The sequence below is a fragment of the Amblyomma maculatum genome, chromosome 1 (assembly GCF_055883805.1).
Source record: "Amblyomma maculatum isolate TAMU_Amacu chromosome 1, ASM5588380v1, whole genome shotgun sequence".
Taxonomy (NCBI): Eukaryota; Metazoa; Arthropoda; class Arachnida; order Ixodida; family Ixodidae; genus Amblyomma; species Amblyomma maculatum.
Genome location: NC_139344.1, coordinates 406,409,929 through 406,428,450, shown reverse-complemented (window position 1 = coordinate 406,428,450; position 18,522 = coordinate 406,409,929). Strand labels below are relative to the sequence as shown.

Sequence of the window (18,522 nt, the reverse complement as noted above, 5' to 3'; positions counted from 1 at the left end):
TAAGTGTTAGCACAGAGATTTTTGAATCTTATAAAAAAACATAACTAAAAAATAATGACCTAGAAGTAGTGTGTTTAATGTCTGCTTTTTTACGTACAGCCTTTCATGGAAATTTGGATGTCAGCCTGCATCCCCATGTGGCATTCTAATCTGGGACACCATACCAACACGGAGTTGCTAAGAGGGGATTTGCGACTCTCAACACGCCGACAACGACATATGTCGAGAAATGTAGTTAATTATATAAAACACAAGTAGCAGTTCTCTTTAACGACTCAGCATTTCCAATTTCAAGAAATATACAATCACGGAGTGTATACTACACACATAACCACACAGTGCAACTTGGAAACGCAAAAAATAAAAAGCGAATTTAGAACTTAGTGCACAAAACTCAAAGTGGGAGTGTTGCTTTTATGTGTTCCGTTCAAGAGAAGAAGGAATTTCACCACATGAGTTCATGTACCTAATACTGTTTCTTTTATTTTCATCAAAATGTTGGCCAACAGAAGGCTCATTTACATTCGCGTGATCAATGTGGCATGACAAAGGTCACCGGTTGGTCGACCTACTCGCACTATCAAAATGCAATATACAAATAGTTTTAAAATATAACACTCTCATGAAATGAATATTGTTCTGCAATTATTTAAAATTAATGCACACTTCTTCCCTGGAAACGAGGCAGCCTATGATTCAGCAGTAGACCACCCCTTCCTGAAAACGGCAGTGGCTCCAACTAGGAACTTCCTGTTTCCTACTATGAAAATACACATTAGTATCACCTTCTGTGAGGTCCCTTTCCCCTACACACAAATCCCTCACTAAACACCAAAATGAACCTTTGAGGTGCCTCCAAACTCAACCCCCTACTTTTTTCTTTATGAATTCACATATTCTGCCTTTCCCATGGCCCCTCGCCCTATTCTGTAAGCATTGGAGAAAACCAGCCACTCTGTCACATATGGTTTTTTTCATGCCTCAGAATCCCCCTCTGGAAACACCTGCAGATCTCGTGAGCAGCAGCCGAATGCGCTGCTCAGCCGGCCGAGCAGCTCAAACCCGTACCACAAAGCAAGCCATTGGCTCACCAAAGAACATGCCACACCTCAGATAACTAATAAGCAAAATTATGTTCTCATTACCTTCCTCCTCTGCAACATTTAGGAACATTGTGGAATCCTAGCCTAAATTATATTTTAAATTGGACAACGTAGTCACAAACATGTCGGAAAAGTACCAGGTCATGTAACATACGGCCCGGTAACCTAAAAATACACACCGAATAAAACTCCCATCACACAGAGTCGTATCACAGGTGAGTGTTTAAAACGATATTCGCTGAGATGAGTATTCACAGTGCGGGCCGCGGCGTCTTGTAGCAAATGCCGCAGGCAGATGAAGCACAAGGAATTCCCGATTCGCGCACATGGGAAAGTTTTAAACGGGTCTAACAACGTATTATGTGCGGGTATATATATATCAAGACATTTAACTATCATCTAAAAATACTAGACGAGCGACTATCCGAAATGCACATGTATGTTGTGTGAACACGGTGCATTCTCTCAATCGCCTCAGCTGCCTGCCACTAATGAATGCTCCCAACGTGCACATTCGACAATAATATTTTCATCACCTCCACTTGCGCAGCCTGCCATAAAGTGTGGTCTGAGGCCATTAGAGCCTGAAAAGTGCAATATGTACTTTCGCAAAGGCGTAACTAAGTACAGCGGGTAAAATATACAGCCATATAGGCAGCGCAGTTTTTGCATGACAGAACGATATCTTTGTGGGTCAGCTAACTTCGAAATACTGTGCCGATTATGACTACATTTCTCGAGCATCATTAACTATATATCTTTTAGCAACAGTCTTTAGAAAATGTTCTGTTCTGACCTCTATATTCATCTCATACTGTACCTGCAAATGAACATAAAATGAATCAGATGTCGCAGATTGCAGCGCGTACGTGCCGCACAGACCACTGGCACTCCCGAAATTCTAAATGTTTACGAACATTTCTCGGTCACACAACGTCGGTGCAGTGGTCTTGCACGAGGAAGTGGCGGAAACGTTCAAGTTGAGCAGTCCCTACTGCAAGTACCAAACAGGCCAAGAAGTATCATACAATCGACTTGCTCGTTATAAGAGTATTTGCTTCACCAAGCACAGGCTGGACACATCTGACGGCCGGGAATTTTACGCCGTCGTTGAACATTTCTTGTTTCATAAGATCGCTTCAGAGCAGAGCCAAGAGCGCGAAGACTGCGGCCAGAAGGCATCCTCCGAGCAGATCACCGAGGGCAGTGAGGAAAGGAATGGCCGCGTTATCTGGGTCCACGCCGCGCCTCCACAACGTGTACACGAGCACTCGGGCCACGTGTAGCAAGATGCATACCTGCATTGAAAAGGTGACAAAGCCATTCACTCGACATGCTGGCTTCGCTGCAGAATACGTCACCTACGTCGCCGCTGCCCGCGAGCGCTTGGCATCGCGATGGCACTCAGAATGAACAATCTCTCCGCAGACAGAGTATACAAATTAAACAGCGCCTAAATATAATATACGCAGTCAGTTGCTCTTAGCTCCTTCGTGACTTTCACGCTGCTGGTGTCAGCGTCCGCATGACTACCATCTCCCTAGGTACGAGCCCAGCCCCTCTCATTTCCGAACTCCCAGTAACCCCGCGCCGATCGACAATTCCATGCCTCCACCTATCCAAAATGCGAGGTGATGTGCATGAGATGCCCCTCAACTTCGTCCAAGACACCTCGGTCGACATGAGTGGCACATCTGCGGTACAACTGTAAAATAAACTCTTGGTCGCCTTTAACTATTTCAAGCCCGACGGGAAAGCTTAGGAAGCTGCTTATAAGGCTAAACTTCTAGGCGAGATGGTGAATTGTACCGAGCTTCCAGGTCAGCGCAGTTCAATTACAGATACACGGACGTAGAAAATATTTAGGGTGCACTAAAGTTTGTTAAGGTGCAGTAATTCGAAAGCATTTTGAGTTATGTCATGCCACTTGGTAGATTCACCTCACTTGGCCGCACTCGTCTAGACGGCTTATGTGCATGACATGTTTACATGGATAAAATGCAGGGGCGGGCAAATAGAAACGAAGTAAGAGGCGCAGATGCACGAAAACAATGATCACTGCACAGCACAATAGTTATAGTAGGAACTTCATGATGACGACGATGCTTCCTGCTCAGCGAGATAGTGTATTGCAGTTTTACATGAGGCGTGATTAACTGCAGTGATAGTAGCGCTGTCGAGCCTGTGTCAATGCAGCTGATCTGTTGATCTGTTCGTACCGGTGCGGGCTCTTTACTGACAGTTCGTGCGGATCCGCTCTGTTCATGCATCTTGTTCACAAGTGCAAATTCCGTTCATGCCACTCATTACGCAAGAAATGGGTTCGCACTAAAACGTTGTACTACGGCGCGCTTGGTGTCCTGCGTCCTTTCTACTTTTCTATCTTTGAATTCCGCTCGACGCTGTTCGAGGATACATTTTACGTCGATGAGATGTTGTTGCCCCACAGTTTATATCCCAAGCCACCATTGTTACCATTCCACCATTGTTACAACTCCAGACCGACTGTTCCCAAGGACGCGGGATCGAAGCCCGGCCTCGGCGGCAGCTTTTCGGTGGAGGCGAAAAGCAAGGCGCCCGTGTGCTGTGCGATGTCAGTGCACGTTAAAGAACCCCAGGTGGTCGAAATTACCGGAGTCCTCCACTACGGCGTCTCTCATAGCCTGAATTGCTTTGGGACGTTAAACCCCACAAACCAACCAACAAATAACGTTTATAAAAGCTTCCTCGCATTACAAGACATTGCAGACTGCATTAATAACCTGCAGTCGTCCAGTGAATTATTAAAAGGCAGGTGAGCAAAGGCCACACACAATCGACACGGCCAAAAGCTTTCATTCGTGTTTCTTGCCCTTTAGGCAACGTTAGATAACGAAGAAAAGGTCTCGAAAAAAATACAAGATTGTCCCAGACTTAAGATCGAACCCAACTTAACATTGTATCCGTATCATGTAACACACTCGGCAACTCACGCCCCTTAATGTGTATTATTCAGTATACCAGTGCCACAGATGCCAATTCCGTGCCCATTCTATTGTCGTTTCCCAATCGCGGTTAGCTCTTGCTTTAAATTTCGCTAAAAACTCATGCTCGCGTCCACGATGTAAAAGTTTCACATCCGCTTCCTGTGTATTTATTTAATCATAACTAGCAAAAATCAACTTCAATTTATTACAAAAACACAGATACTCATCTCGCGAGCTTATGAAGGACACTAGCGACAACAGAAAACCCCTGTCTATGTGTCATCGTTGGGGCAGCATTACGGGCGACATTGTTCTTATCCGCACTGCTTTAGGCTTTGTCGAGCTGAGTGCACATTAAGTTTTCTTTGCCAAGTTCTTGCTTTCTATGTGCTAGGGAATGCAGAATACTAACCCGTTGATGCGTTGATTAATGCAACGGCGACCCTTTTGTCCCCAGCAGCAGCGCTAGCAGTCAGGTTGCCTATATCAGTACAGTCGTCATCATTATCGTCCTCGCAATATCCATTGCTAAGACCGCTCCCTTGTTTTTCCGCCTAACACCACGCTTATCAGGAACAGTCGCCTGAAGCCCAAATAAACATTTTCTCAACTGCCCACAAATTAACAGTACAGTACAGCTAAGGAACAATCACAGTAGTAATTTGGAAAGTGGCGGAATCTACCTGGCAGAACGCAGCTGCCAGGTAGAGGCCAACAAAGGGTCCCTGAAAAGCTCCGCCGGATCCTTCGACGTTGTCGATGACGGCCACGAAAAGCAGCTGACCTGGAATCAAGAGCAGCAGCAGTAGACGTGCCGTCCTGGCGTGCGGGCCTGCGGAAAGGAGAGGAAACAATACAGACACGCTTTGGCTCCCAATGAAAGTGAGTTCCGCAGCAGCGCCCTGCCCCATTCAGAACAAACTGTCGGCCCAATATTGGAGCACGTTGGCAAGGTACTGCTCCTATACCTGTTTCGTTGTACTTAACATTGCCAATATTGGGCCAATGGTTGGAGCTGCCCGTGGCATGGCCAACACAAGGCATGCTATTTGCTTCTCGCAAAATGTGAAGGTGTTTGTTTAAGCGCAGTTGTCACATGTCTGCCACAGAATGTGATCTGCGGCGGAGCATCCTCACTGCTGCGTCATTTTTAAATAAAATGCATTACGGCAAAGCACTAGCGGGAAACCGTGAGCGCTATTAACACGGCAATGATGAGTGAGTCGCAACCGAGTTTGAGATGTCAAAGAGAAAGCCTTCAAGAGTTCTGAGGGAGAATTTTACCTCAGACGCGAAATTAGCAAACTTGCATGCATGCTCGATGAGCGAGAACTCTATCAACGCATTGACAGCTTAGGGAGTTTCTCTTGACGACGACACTATCCCTCGAGAAGACTTATTCCGGGAATGGCTATAAAAATTACCAAGGCGGATATAATAGCGCGTCATCGAATGCTCACTTTATAGTTTGAAAAATAAAATACTGAGTGCCGAATGAATCTAAGAAAGTCAGAAAACCTTTTTGTATTTTTTGAAAGTCCCATATTTAACTGAGAACACCACTGTTCTTCACATATGAAGACCGCAGCTAACCAAACGTAAATAAATATCTAGTTTCTCTTTAGATACAAATTATAGCTGCTAAAACTGTGATAATGATTCATTATACACATGAAATGCGGGGAAAATAAGCAACCGCAAAGTCTACTGAGCAAATAGAGCGGCTCCGCAGTCGTTCACTAAGCATTCCTTGGAGAAGTTACGAAAGCACGATATTGCGAGCATTCTGTTCCGCATCTATGTCGCAGGCTGGGTGCTGGCCTTTCACTCACACCCCTTCCATCGGTACAAAGCACTTTTTAGAGAAATGAAGCTGCTAAATTACTGCATCACAAGTAACAAATAATGTGTGCGTTTAAGGCTGTAAACATACACGTTCCGAAGAAGACTCCCATGGGCCCCACACAGCGCCGTTCACCATCGGGCAGACCGGGCCTCTCCGAGTTCAGATGCAGGTATGTGGATATTCTGCTAGCCTGAACAGCCACCAGGTTTCCACCAACGCCTGCGCAAGGTACAGCAAGCAGAAGTTAAAAGTTGCCACGTTCTGCAGGTCTCGAATGCCGCAAGCAACCACAGTCGCGAGTTCCGGTATGTTCTGGTCGTTATTGTCACCAGCAAATTTCGTAATAAAAGTAATATAAAAAGAAATATTTTCTGCACCTGCATATAGGCTCAAGCTTGATTGGCAAGTTTACTACCTAGGTGATTGTAGAGGGTCCGTTCTTTCTTTGAAAGGAAACTTGCCTCATATTTCTATTGGCCGTAATGTTGTAATCATTGGCTGGGACGAACGCCACGAAACAGGCAGAATGCTTTAATTAAAATGCTAAATTAAATCTTCTGTCAAATTCCTACTTGTTCCCGGGGGGCATCTCTTCCTGCGAACATTTTTAAGAGCCATTTTTTTTTTTATTTTAAGAGCCGTGATGAAAAATGCAGGATTTAATTTTGTTGCTCTAGCTATAACGCACACGAATGTCACGCCTATAGGCGGCTTCACACCGTAACACAACTCCGACCCGCGACACTCAATATTATTGGTACACATTTTCTTCGCGTTTCCTAGCGGCCGGCACCACCTTTCTGAAGGATATATCACAGGTTATGCGGCACTAGCCGCTACGGGACCGCGTTCAATCATGTGTTATGCAAGAGCACAAAGTCCTCATTAGCCTCACTTAAAGCGTTAGACTTGGGGTCGTTGGGAAAAGGAAGCCCAGCGCAAGAGGTTCGCCAGAGGCGTCTTTCAATTTCAGGGCCTTTATGTCCCACGATCGAGCAGCGACAGATAATGATCGTGTTCTTCTTGGGTACACTTTTATGTAAAATACTCAAACATCTCCAGAACAAGTTATGTAAGACGAAAATGTTAGGCTGAGCAGGAGAAAAGATGTCCAAAATGTTTAGGGAAAACGAGCTGTGCATCTCCAAATCTATCTCTGGTGTGCTCGATGATTGCGAGATACCCTAACGTAAACAAGAAGCTCTATATTACCCGGACCGCCAGGTCTCCCTGAATAAGCTCATAGCACGAACGGAAAAGATCAAATTGGTACAGTCTTCGACAAAAGTTCCGAAGCTAAAACATTTTCTTCTAGGTCGCAAAATGGAAAAGTCACGCTATCATTATACGCTAAAGGGCATTTAAAATGCAAGGAAAATATTTCTTATCATAGAAAGGAACTGTATCAAAAGCATTTTATGGTCCTTTTTTATGTAATGCTGCCAAGAAGGCTTCATTTTACGGCTTAGACCAATTTTTATTGGCTTCAGGACTTTTGACCAAGATTGTACATAAGAATATTCCTAGTAAATTTTTGTCGCGAGCAGTAAAATCCAGTAGCTTAAGTCGTAACGATATGCACACATATGTTGTCTATTTTAATGTTCAGGGGCGAACTCCATAAAACGAAGCACTCTGTTCGGTTATAAAACCAATCAATCCTACCCTGTCAGGAATGAAAAAAAACACCCATCAGAATTTGCAGAATAATCCGCTATCCAGGCGAATATAAAAACTACCAAGTTGAAGTCCGCAGTATGTGAAAAATATCGGGAAGAAAAAGGAACTTTTCCTTTATTCAGCCGCGATAGGCGCCAAATAGAAAACAGCACCAATAAGGTTGATTAGAAAAAACAATTTGCTATGCTCTATTATTTTCTCCCCGAACCTCGGGAGCCGGTTAAAAGCGGTTTGAACAACCGAATCTCGGAATAAACAGAAAGCCAGAACTTAACTCGGAAACAAGGAACCGAACGTGAAGAACCATCGGGACGTTCTAGTTCCCGTGAGCCTTTAGGTTTGCGTCTAGTTTAGGTTTAGCGAGAGATGAAAAGAATGAGTTTGGAAAGAAGTAACGACTTCGTGGCATCGAAATCTGCAGATTGAGGGACAAGTTCAAAAAGCGCGGATTATGAACAAAGTCTTATTTTCAAGCAGAAAAGCATTCACCTGCTCAAAGTTCGCGGATGATGTATTCTTCCACTGCCTGTTTTGCTTCTTCAACTCATTTATTTATTTACATATTCTGCAATGACTACACGGTGATTTTAGCAGTGCGTGACTACAATGGTTCAAAGCAATGGCATGTACAGAAAATAGCCCTGAGTACTGGTTATGCAATGGAAAGCAAAGTACACATGGCGCCATTTAGCTTAAGCAAAATTCAATATATATAAAGCATTTGACAAAACGAGTTAATTCCACATGCGAGTATACATAGGAGCAAGAAGAAATGGACATAAGCAAGGCATGTAGTGCGAAGAGAGAATAACAGATGGTCGCTTACGGTAACAAACTGGACTCTAAGGGAAGGAATGCATAGAAAGGGCAACAGAAAGTTAGGTGGGCGGATGAGGCTACGAAGTTCGCAGTGGTCTAAGGGATGCAGTAGCACAGGATATGGTTAATTGGAGGAATATGGCAGAGGCCTTCGCCTTGTAGTGGGTGTAACCCTGCTGCTGCTGATGATGATTACACACACAAGGTTACATAAAAAAAGCAAAAGAAAAGAGCGGCAAGTACGTTGGGTACGAGAAGAGGTGCTCGAGCTGAGAGGTGTCTCTTCTCAGCCCTCTGTTTTCGTTTTCTTTCATCTGTTCTCTGCCAGTTTGTCAGAGTGGGGCACTGCCCTCCCGCCAACGAAAAGCAATGACACCCCTCTGGAGAGATTACCAGCAAGTTGGGACAGTTCTCGCGCGAAAACTCAGTGCATATTCCAGCCGCCTGCTATCTTTAGCTTGGCGCTGATGAACTAGTTCACGCTGCACGCCTTTGGTATGAATGTATCATCGCTGGCAGGCCAGCGGCCGCTTGCGATCTCCACGTCGATGAAAGTTTCTGTGTCTGCAGACTTGCCCCTTGGAAAGTTTTCCGACGCTACAGCTTCGGCGTGTGATATGGAACTGGACCACCATCTTCGTGCCTCTCGCCCTAAACGCCCCCGAGGGCTGAGCGATGTCAGTGCACGTTAAATAAATCTAGCTGGTTGAAATTACTCCACTACGGCGCCTTTTATAACCCGATTCCCTTTGAGACATTAAACTTCATAAACCAAACCATCAAAGAATGGTGTCTAATGCCGGGCTGTCTTCCTTCCCAAAGCCAACTGCACTGACTGAGCGCCTGCCATTTCAGTAGGTCCCCCTCACGAGAGCGCCTGAAGTACACTCCCACCAGCTCCAGAATTATACCGCGTAATCATTAATGCGATTTCACGCAATTGGCATCCTTCGCCCTTATAATGTTCTGCTCTAATCTATATACTGTGCATTTGCCGGCCACCGCCATTCCAACACCATCGCGGCGATTGTTACCGGCCGCTGAGAACCAAGGGGTTTACATGAGCGAGCCCAACAAAGTCGGGTCGGGTGGGCCTGTCGGCCTGTAAACTGGCCGTCGAGCTTATGTATACGCTAGGGGTCGAGATAGACGACCATGGGATCGGACTACGTCCGCTCGACTGCAAGGGGCAGATTTCTCGACCCTACCCGCCGGGCAAGGAGCGTATACACGCTGACGCGTCGGGCCGGCGCCTCCCCTTTTTCCTCCTTGCTAGAGACGGGACCGTGAGCTGTTCGTCTGAGCATTCCTCCTCTTCTTCCTCCCGACCTGCCCCTGGTTCACTTTCGACGCAAGGTGTAGCAGTGACCTCTGCTCGACAGAAACGAGTTCATGTAAACCTGGACGGGTCGGGCTGGCTCAGCCAGACAATCGTCTCCCTTCTACTCAACCCGCTTGCGTCGGGCTCATGTATACAAGGCGAAATTGTGCACTGTTATAAATGTACCCCTGGACTCAAGTAAATATGTACATCCACAACCATACTTCGCATCCAGCCCTGACACCATCAAAAGCATCATCTATCATGTAGAGAACACTTGTCCTACTGCAGAAGCCAGTATCCGCTATTCAACACGCGCAGTACTCCATGCTTGGCCTATGGTAGCCAGAAGGAAACTTCTTCGCGCTGCAAGGCCCATCAGCAACCTGGAGGAGACTAGTTTACAGTAACAGCTTGCTGCATTCCCCTTCTTGAGTACGATTTCTGTCCTCATAGTGGTTCGGAGGTCTGCTTTTTCATTTCGGTTGCAGACGTATTATTCTTGACACATACAACTTGTTCGCACTGTGGTTCAACAAGCATCAGAAGGGCAATCAAACCCCTCATTCTGCACTTCAATCAGTCATTAACGATTTGTCGCCAGCATCAGGTTCCCCTCCCAATTCAGTTCTTTAACAAGCTGAACCTTCAATGTATGTGTCCCTTCCAACCGACGAATGCTCCGGAGCTCCATATTCATGCTACATTAGCTAACATAGTCCTGGTTTCTTTTGTCCAAGACCTAGAAAACTCACATTGTATTGGCGTCCTTTCGTATGTAGATGGTATAACATTGCCTCCTGTTACAGAGATGCGTCTGTACAATAGTCGACTATGCAGCAAACGCAAGATGCCTTAACGTTACGCCTCCCACCTATAGGTACAACCCTATCGTGTACTATACCATCTCTTAACTACAAACAATTCTGGCTTGCGAAGAACAGCCTCTGTTTTATGGCAAATAGGTTTTCCAATGTTTAAGCAGAATGTGTTCGTTCGATAAGCCTTCATCATATATCTGAGACGAGTATGGCGGGGCTGAACACAACCGGTAAATGTGCTCACGCTACACTCGGTCTCATTCGCCCAATAGCTACATGCTCTGGCGGTGCGCGTTCTGGTACTGCCTGTCAGCTTGTATGGGGCATCATCCTGTCATGGACAGTATGCCAGGATCGATTATTCGCCTCAACCACTGACAGTGGGACTTTCTTAAAGCAATGAATCGTGAAGCTATACGTGCATAACTTATCTCCCTCGTCATGCGCTCTTATCCGTCCTTGAAGAGTGAGCCCAAATAATAGAGCTACTATACACATGGACCAGAATAAGGCTAAAAGAGCATGCGGACTGGTTCATCAACTGCATCATTGAAACTCTTTCCTCCGCAATAATACTCGCAGCCCATAGACAACCGTTCCTCTCCTTCGCTTATCTGCCGCGCGTCTGCCTATAGGGAGCATAAGGTTCAGCGATGCATCATCCACAACACTACGCGGAGTTAACGCTGTTACAGACCCTCTAGTCTTCATCTTAAGTCCCGCATAACACATGCGTAGACAGTAAGGTGCCCCTTTGCCTCGCAGCTCCAAGCAAACCACAATGCAACTGCTTCCCTTCCGCACGTAAAAGCATTCAATATAGTTCACATTTGTATTGACTGCCTCTTTGGCCTCAAAAAGCTTCAAGCTGTTTACTGCACATTCCAAATTACACAACCCATTCATGCCCTTTGCACGAAGTATTCATGTCTTGTACGCTTGTGCGCGTATGTACAGATGTCGATTTAGAGACTGGATTCACAACCATGCTCATCATACATCGCATTTAGCAGACAGGGGTAATATCCCTAGTGAAAAAAGCCGCATGAGTCACAATAACCTCATACAGATTTCTCATACTAAACTCATACAAATGTCAACAATCTCATATATTTCTCATAAGTTGAATGAGATTTGTATGAGATGATATGAGATTTGTACGAGTTAAGTATGAGAACTTGTATGAGGTTATTGTGACTCATGGGGGTTTTTTCACTAGGGATTAACCGCTCTCAGGCTCCCTCCCCCTCTTGCATCCATGGTCTGTGCTCAGTGACCTGTCGTATGACTATCCGAGAGCTTAAAAAACGGGAACCTGCAATTTGCCCCTTTTCCACCACAAATGCATAAGGACGCCAGTAGGTTCTGAAAAGCCGTGTCTTAGCATTTTTAATTCTAATTGGCGGTCTTGTAGTGAAATTCATTTCCCAACCTGAAAGTCTTTCCTCGAATGTTTTCGTTAAACTGTGCAGGCGGCTGCACAAACAGGGCCATGACCTCCTACAGATCCGGATATAATACTGTACTAAGGGGACAGGTTATACAAAAGATCTAAAAAAGTCAATTTTTCCTTTCTAAATATGAAAGTGCATTCTTTTCTGAATTTTTTCCTGTATCGCACTTCATCCTGTGCAATAGATCAAACTAAAAAAGTGGTCTGAATGTAAAGCGGTCAGCGATACACCCCCTTTACGAACGGTGTTTTCTGGTTGCCAGTAAAAATCAACAAAACACGAAAGTTCCCTGAAGTTAGCTGAAAGAGAAGACCCTCTGGCAACAATCCAAATTATTCACATCTTGTTGCAATCCAATCTTGGGATTCAAGGTTGTTCCAATCCAGTCATAGAATTGGAGGCTTTATTTGCTTTTGAATAAGCTTGTCCGAAACAAGATCATTAAGGCGAAAGCCTTTAACAACTCATGAGTGGCGTCCGCAGACAATGTGCGCAGAAACTGTATGCAAGATCTGTGCGCGGGATTCCGCGCGATTCCGGAAGATATAGGTGGGGTTCTGGTATATATGCGACCAATAGTTATTAGTGGTAAGGACAGTCAGTGATGAGAGAGAGAAAATCTCCCGTCTCCTCCAACCACATTCTCTCCTCTGCTCTCCATCCCCTTCTTCATCTCTCCTCTCCATCACTCTCCAATCTCCACCCCTCCCCTTCTTCCTTCCCATCCTCTCCCGCTATAACTCTCTCTCTCTAGAGTGAGAAGCTCTCTTGCTCTCTCTCTTTCTCGCGAGGAATAAGGAGTTCCAAACATTGCAGCAGGGTGGCCAAACGTTTTCGCCTTGCTGCACATATAGGTAAACCAAGTGCTCCCCTAAAATTGTTTTTTGATACAGGCGCAAAACAAAATAAGCATAAATGTTGCACTGTCAGCAGATGAGATCTTGTGTGGTTATTGTGAGAAAGACAGCGAACTTGCTTATTTTATTGCAAGACAGATGCCGAGCTGAAGATTTTCATTAGCGCATTTGCATTAGAGTTTTAACGGAAATAAACTGAATTTGAATTTGAATATATTTCTGATCTGAATCACCATAGGTCTTTGCATCCACTTACGCTGGCATTTTTGCTGATGCTGCGCGATTGTGAATCGACGAGTAAGTATACGTTGTGGTTGGTTTTTATAGTCTGTGTGTGTTTTCCTTTCTGTGTAGGCGATTAGAAAAATTTAAGGGGCACTTTGACGATCTCAAGTGCGTAGAGGCGAAATCCTTTAACCACCACTGCCGCTGGCCTTTCTTTCGCCACTGCTTGGCCCCGTTGTGACTTGCTGCTGACTCTGGCACATTCTAGGTGCGACACAGGGCCTAACATCCTTGCGTCGCTGCGCTGGAAGGCTTTAAACAGACCTGTTTGAGAATTTCTTGACAAGTATCTATTAGAAGACGACGTTTGGGGTTGACATCTGCAACCACTCTTTTGTGGTCCGAGAAGTGGTTGGAGATGTACTCCACTCCGCATGCACAGGGCGTGCGTTTAATATGTATCAAAGCTTACGAAATAATTATTTATCATTGACTAATTAACTAAATTGTATTGTTAATTAACTCATTATCAGTGAATCATTAACTCATTCGCATTTGCTACTCACTAATCATCATTCAATAATTAACGAATTATCGTTAACTAACGTTATACACCTACAACTACTACATCATTGATTAATTACCTACCAGTACTGAACCCATCCCAATCCTTCTCTGATGGTTGACAGCTGCTGCAGACGCACGAACGGAAACGCCTGCGAGTCATGAGCCATAAAAGTCTTCGCCTAATAGAACGTCAGCAAGTCAGTGCCGTGAGGCATCCTTGTTGTCCCGTCTATAAAAATGATGCTTTCAGCTTGGAGCCATAAGAGCAGTGGGTCTGACAAAAAGCGAGCCGGCTTGGCATGCTTTGTTCTTCACTCTAACGTTCAGCGTGCCGGGAAAAACTGTCAGACAGTATGACCGGCAAGAATCACTGGCGCCTGAATGAACCAGCGACTGCGCTTCCTTCAGAATCTGGTGGAAAAACAAGTATGGCTGCATTCTTTATTGTTAGCCGCGGGAAGTACCCATAAGAGGATAGGCCTCGTTTCATTCTCATGTGAAGATGAAAAGGAGTTACAGCAATGCACTCAAGTCTGCTTAAGTTCAGAAATGCGAAAGCATTGCAATTTGCATGCCCAGTTCCGTTATGATTTCTGTGTTTCGTTCCTCAGCACCGTTCCTTACTTGCTGACACTTTGCCGTCATATTGTTCACGAAGTCAAATTTAGTCGGTCAAGAGACCAAATTTTGGAGGTTGCCCACAGATTTTTGGAAGTCATCATTGACTGGCTATATTCAAATTTAATTAGCTGCCAATTTTGGTTAAAGTCGAAGATTCGGGGGTCCAGAGAGGCCAAATTTCGGGGCTGCCAACCTAAGCGGAGGTTATCACTGAATTGGTCGCACTCGACTCCAAGTATGGAGGTTAGATATCGATTTTGGTTCTATTCCGATGAGGTCGAATTTTGAGGACCCAGGTCCCCCAATTTGGGGAAGGCCCATCTGAATTTAGATATCACCAGAGTACGGGCCATACTAGAATTAGGTCAGACATCAATCTTGGTAACATTCTGGCCAACACAAACATTTGGGGCCCGTGGTCCAAATTTTCGATGTGGCCCAGGCTAATTTGGAGGACACCACTGAATTGAACATGCTCGAATTGAACATCTCTTCTGGTCAAATTCTTACAAGCTCAAATTTTGAGGGTTCAATGAACCAGATATTGGGGGTGGCCTGTCCAATTGTTTAGGTGACTACTGAATTGACCGTACACAAATTAGATTAGACGTCGATATTGGTCAAATCCTGACGAGTCAAATTTGAAGAGCCCCAGGGGCAAATCATAATCTAAGAAAGGCTCTCGCCATAAAACCTGTCTAACGTTAGTATATGCTTCTCAGCCACGATAGCTATCCGTCGAAGAAACAGTTTGCCCATTCTGCTCGAGCTCAAGCCGCAACCGCAGCTGCGGAGACACCACTGCTTCTTTGCCGTCAGTCGCGGGATAGGAGCAATTTGTCATACTATGTCAATCTAGCTTGCATTGCTAAAGCTTAGGCTAGCGCAGGACTCTGCGCATAATGCACATATAGCAGCTTCCCCCATGTAACGGGGGTATTACAACGCTTACAATATAAGCCAGTATGAAACTGCACATACCTACAATCAATAAGAAAGCTTTGAGCTGTTACCGTTTTCCAAAGAAGAGAGAGAATACCGAGTGGAAATGTTCTGCAGCCCACATAACATTCAGCTCTCCATACCACGCCATGCAGCAGAATACGGTACGGGAATAATATAGAGAAGAGGATTCTGGAAAGCGGATAATATGATTATTCGCTTTACAATTAGAGCGTCATATACACCATTCCAGCTTGCAAGTTATATGGTATGTTTGGGTATGTTTGCAGAAAAATGTTCGAAAGGGCTGACCGTTTATTACTGGCTGGTAAGCTGCGAGGCCCTCGTACTTGCTGGCGAACTCCAGGATGTAGCCGCCCCCACTGAGCGAAAGGAAGAAAGAAAGAAGCTTCCGTTAACGACGGTAACTGCTTTTAGCGCTGCAGCTGCTGCTTAGTCTGCAGTTAGACTGCAGACTGCTGAGATTGCACTTAACGCATACACGCGGATTGAAGAGAAATGCAAGGACGTATATAACCTCCTAATGAATAGACAATTAGGAGGACGCTTAAGGTCCGTCTGAATAGTAGACGAGAAAGCGTGCGCACTCTCTGCCTCACTTTTGATGCTCCTACCTCGGCATCCCTCCTTCGCTAGATGCCTCATACCGAGCGTTCTCCGCCTCCTCGGCATCAGCTTACGAAGTCTTACCACACTCACGAGATGACACATCTTTAAACAAAGGCTCCACACTATTACACGCATCCGGTGTAATGACAGATGACTCTTCCGCACTGTACTAGGTACAGGATACATCACACGTGTTCAAGCTCAGCGACATATACACGAGATTATTCGTCTGCACCACACTGGTTTCATTCAATGTTCACCAATCACTACCCACTGATCATTCAATCAATCAATCACTATCAACCATCCCGCATCATGCGTATATACTCCATACAAGGCGTCCATCCTCTCCGCAGGTATTTCGTCCGTGCGTAGGCGCCATCTGTTGCCAAATGCGTAACAGGTATTGGAATCAGGTGACTGGGGCATGCCCGCCACCGGCGCCACCCAAATATTGGAGCCGACAACGTTTCTCTCGGCTAGAGTACTAAACTCGGCCTGGAAAGCTACTCTGAAACTGCATTAAATCTGTTTCTTTTTGGCACAGCGAACAAAATGGTAAAATTTTTAACACGCAATAAAAAAAAAGTTACAAACCTCCTGCTTCCAATACGCAGACCTAAAGCTGCGATAACGCAGTGGCCGAATGTTAGAGCGCGGAAAAACGTTAATCGGTGGTTTAAACCAGCTAAGCGCGAATGTACAGGCAGAAACAATGTTTAGCACTAGTTTAGCACACTTTTCTTTGTTTAACTTGGTTTGTTTCTTTCACCTCACCGTCATTATCACAAACCCCAGTAGGAACAGTAGAATAGCGACGACAATGAGGATCGTACGACTGCATTGCTAAAATGTTCCTCCTGTCCATGTGCGCCCCAGTTTTATAAGTGAACTGTTCTCGCGAGAAATCCGCATCAAATCATGAAATCAGAAACCGCTCACACATTCAAGCAAGGAGAAGACTGCTTTAGCAGTCCCTCAATAGCTTTAACAAAACATCGCTTAAATTATTTGAGAGAGATCCCATTTAAGTGTTTTGGCCTTGCCGCTCTAATTTTGACGCTTTATGATTTCAGGTCTCTGATTTTATCCTTATCTTAATTCTCATTAGCTTTTTTGGCCGCGTAAATTATTTTACTCACTACCGATTTAATGTCCTTTTAACACCCCATTTCGATATTTTATTGCAACTTGTTTTTATGAAGTTGCTGCATTATGTAAGCCATGTTTCTGTTCCATTCGTCATCATCGTCATCAGTCGGACTGTACTCAATGCAGGACAAAGGCCTCTCTCAATTATCCAAATAACCCGGTTCCGTTCTAGCTGCATCCACTTGACCCCTGTGAACTTAACCTCATCTATCCACCTAATTTTCTGCTGCCCCCTGCTACGCTTTCCCTCCCTTGGAATCCTATTGGTTACTCTTAAAGGCCCACTGTCCACCCTCCGGTCGAAAATATTTTCTTCCCCGGTGACTGTGAGACTTCGCCCCTGGAACGCAAGGCCGCAAAATGTTTTTGAAAAGAGTAACTAATAACGCAGTTACAGCCACCTCAATCACCCGATTCTATCCTGCCTCTCTCCTTCCGTTCCCTCGCAAAGGTTTTTCCCTCTCCTGCCCGAGGTCGTCTAGCCTCCGCAATACAAATTCCCCTTCCTCCTCCGCGTTTGGCGGGAGGTGGGGCGTGGCTCTCCGCGAGCGCGAAAAAAAAAACGGTCGAGGGAGCGCGCGCCGCTGGATTCAGTCTGGCCGTGGCGAGGGAAAAGCGCGCTGCGAGCGGTAGACACCCATCCTTCTCCCGTCAGTCAGCGAGACGGACCAATGGACGTCGTTCACGGTACGTACGTCATTATCGGGGCCCGTCGGGCCAGCGCAGGAAGCGGTGAAGCTGGCTTCTCAAAGGAGAGCATGAGAGAGCTTTGAATTGTATTTTCGATGCTTTGCGGCGCGCGTGTCGCTGTAGAATTTTGCACAGACTATCTCCGGTACCTCATTGAGACACTGGGCTCCTTTGCCTAAAAGGGCCTTCCCTGGACAGTGGCCCTTTAAAGACCACCGGCTATCCTCTCTTCGCACTACATGTCCTGCCCATGACCATTTCTTAGTTTTGCTGTCTACTGGAATGCCAGTAACTCGAGGTATTTCTCTGACTTACTCTGCACGCATCCTATCCCTTAACGTTACACCGACCATTTTTCATTCCATAGCCATCTGCGGTTTCCTCAACTTGCCTTTAACCCTTTTCGTTAGCCACCATGTTTCAGCCCATAGGTAAGTACAGGTAAGATGTAACTGTTATAGGCTGCTCTCTTGAGCGATACCGATATTCTGCTAGTCACAATCTGCGAATACCTTCCAAATGAGGTCAATCCTAATCATATCTTCCTACTTATTTCCCTTTAGTAATGCAGATCTGCGGTTACTATACCTATCCTAAGCAGACATATTCGGCTACCATTTCCACCGCTTGGCTACCTATATATTAAACTGTTGTTTGTTTGCAAGCTTGTTCAATATTACCTTAGTTTTTTGCATAATAATATTTAGGCCCACCTCTCTGCTTCTCCTGTCTAGGTTGATCATTTGTTGCAATTGGTCCCATGAGTTGCTTGACAAGGCAATGTCACCAGCGAATCGCAGTTTAATTGAAAAACACGTATCAATATTC

The 18,522-nt window shown here is 45.3% G+C and overlaps 1 protein-coding gene across 5 annotated transcripts in view; it reads right to left on the bottom strand.

The window, feature by feature from the left end:
- Nucleotides 1-457: 457 nt before the first annotated feature.
- LOC146208813 (solute carrier family 41 member 3-like) overlaps nucleotides 458-18,522 on the bottom strand; it is a 152,020-nt gene continuing 133,955 nt past the window's right edge. For all 5 annotated transcript variants that reach the window (XM_084596147.1, XM_084596144.1, XM_084596158.1 and 2 more), the window contains 4 exons: nucleotides 15,535-15,605; nucleotides 6,003-6,134; nucleotides 4,753-4,901; nucleotides 458-2,401 (listed from right to left, as the gene is read on the bottom strand). In XM_084596147.1, coding sequence (XP_084452273.1) covers nucleotides 2,243-2,401; nucleotides 4,753-4,901; nucleotides 6,003-6,134; nucleotides 15,535-15,605 — 511 coding nt within the window. In that variant the 3' untranslated portion in view covers nucleotides 458-2,242. The remainder of the gene's footprint in view (nucleotides 2,402-4,752; nucleotides 4,902-6,002; nucleotides 6,135-15,534; nucleotides 15,606-18,522) is intronic.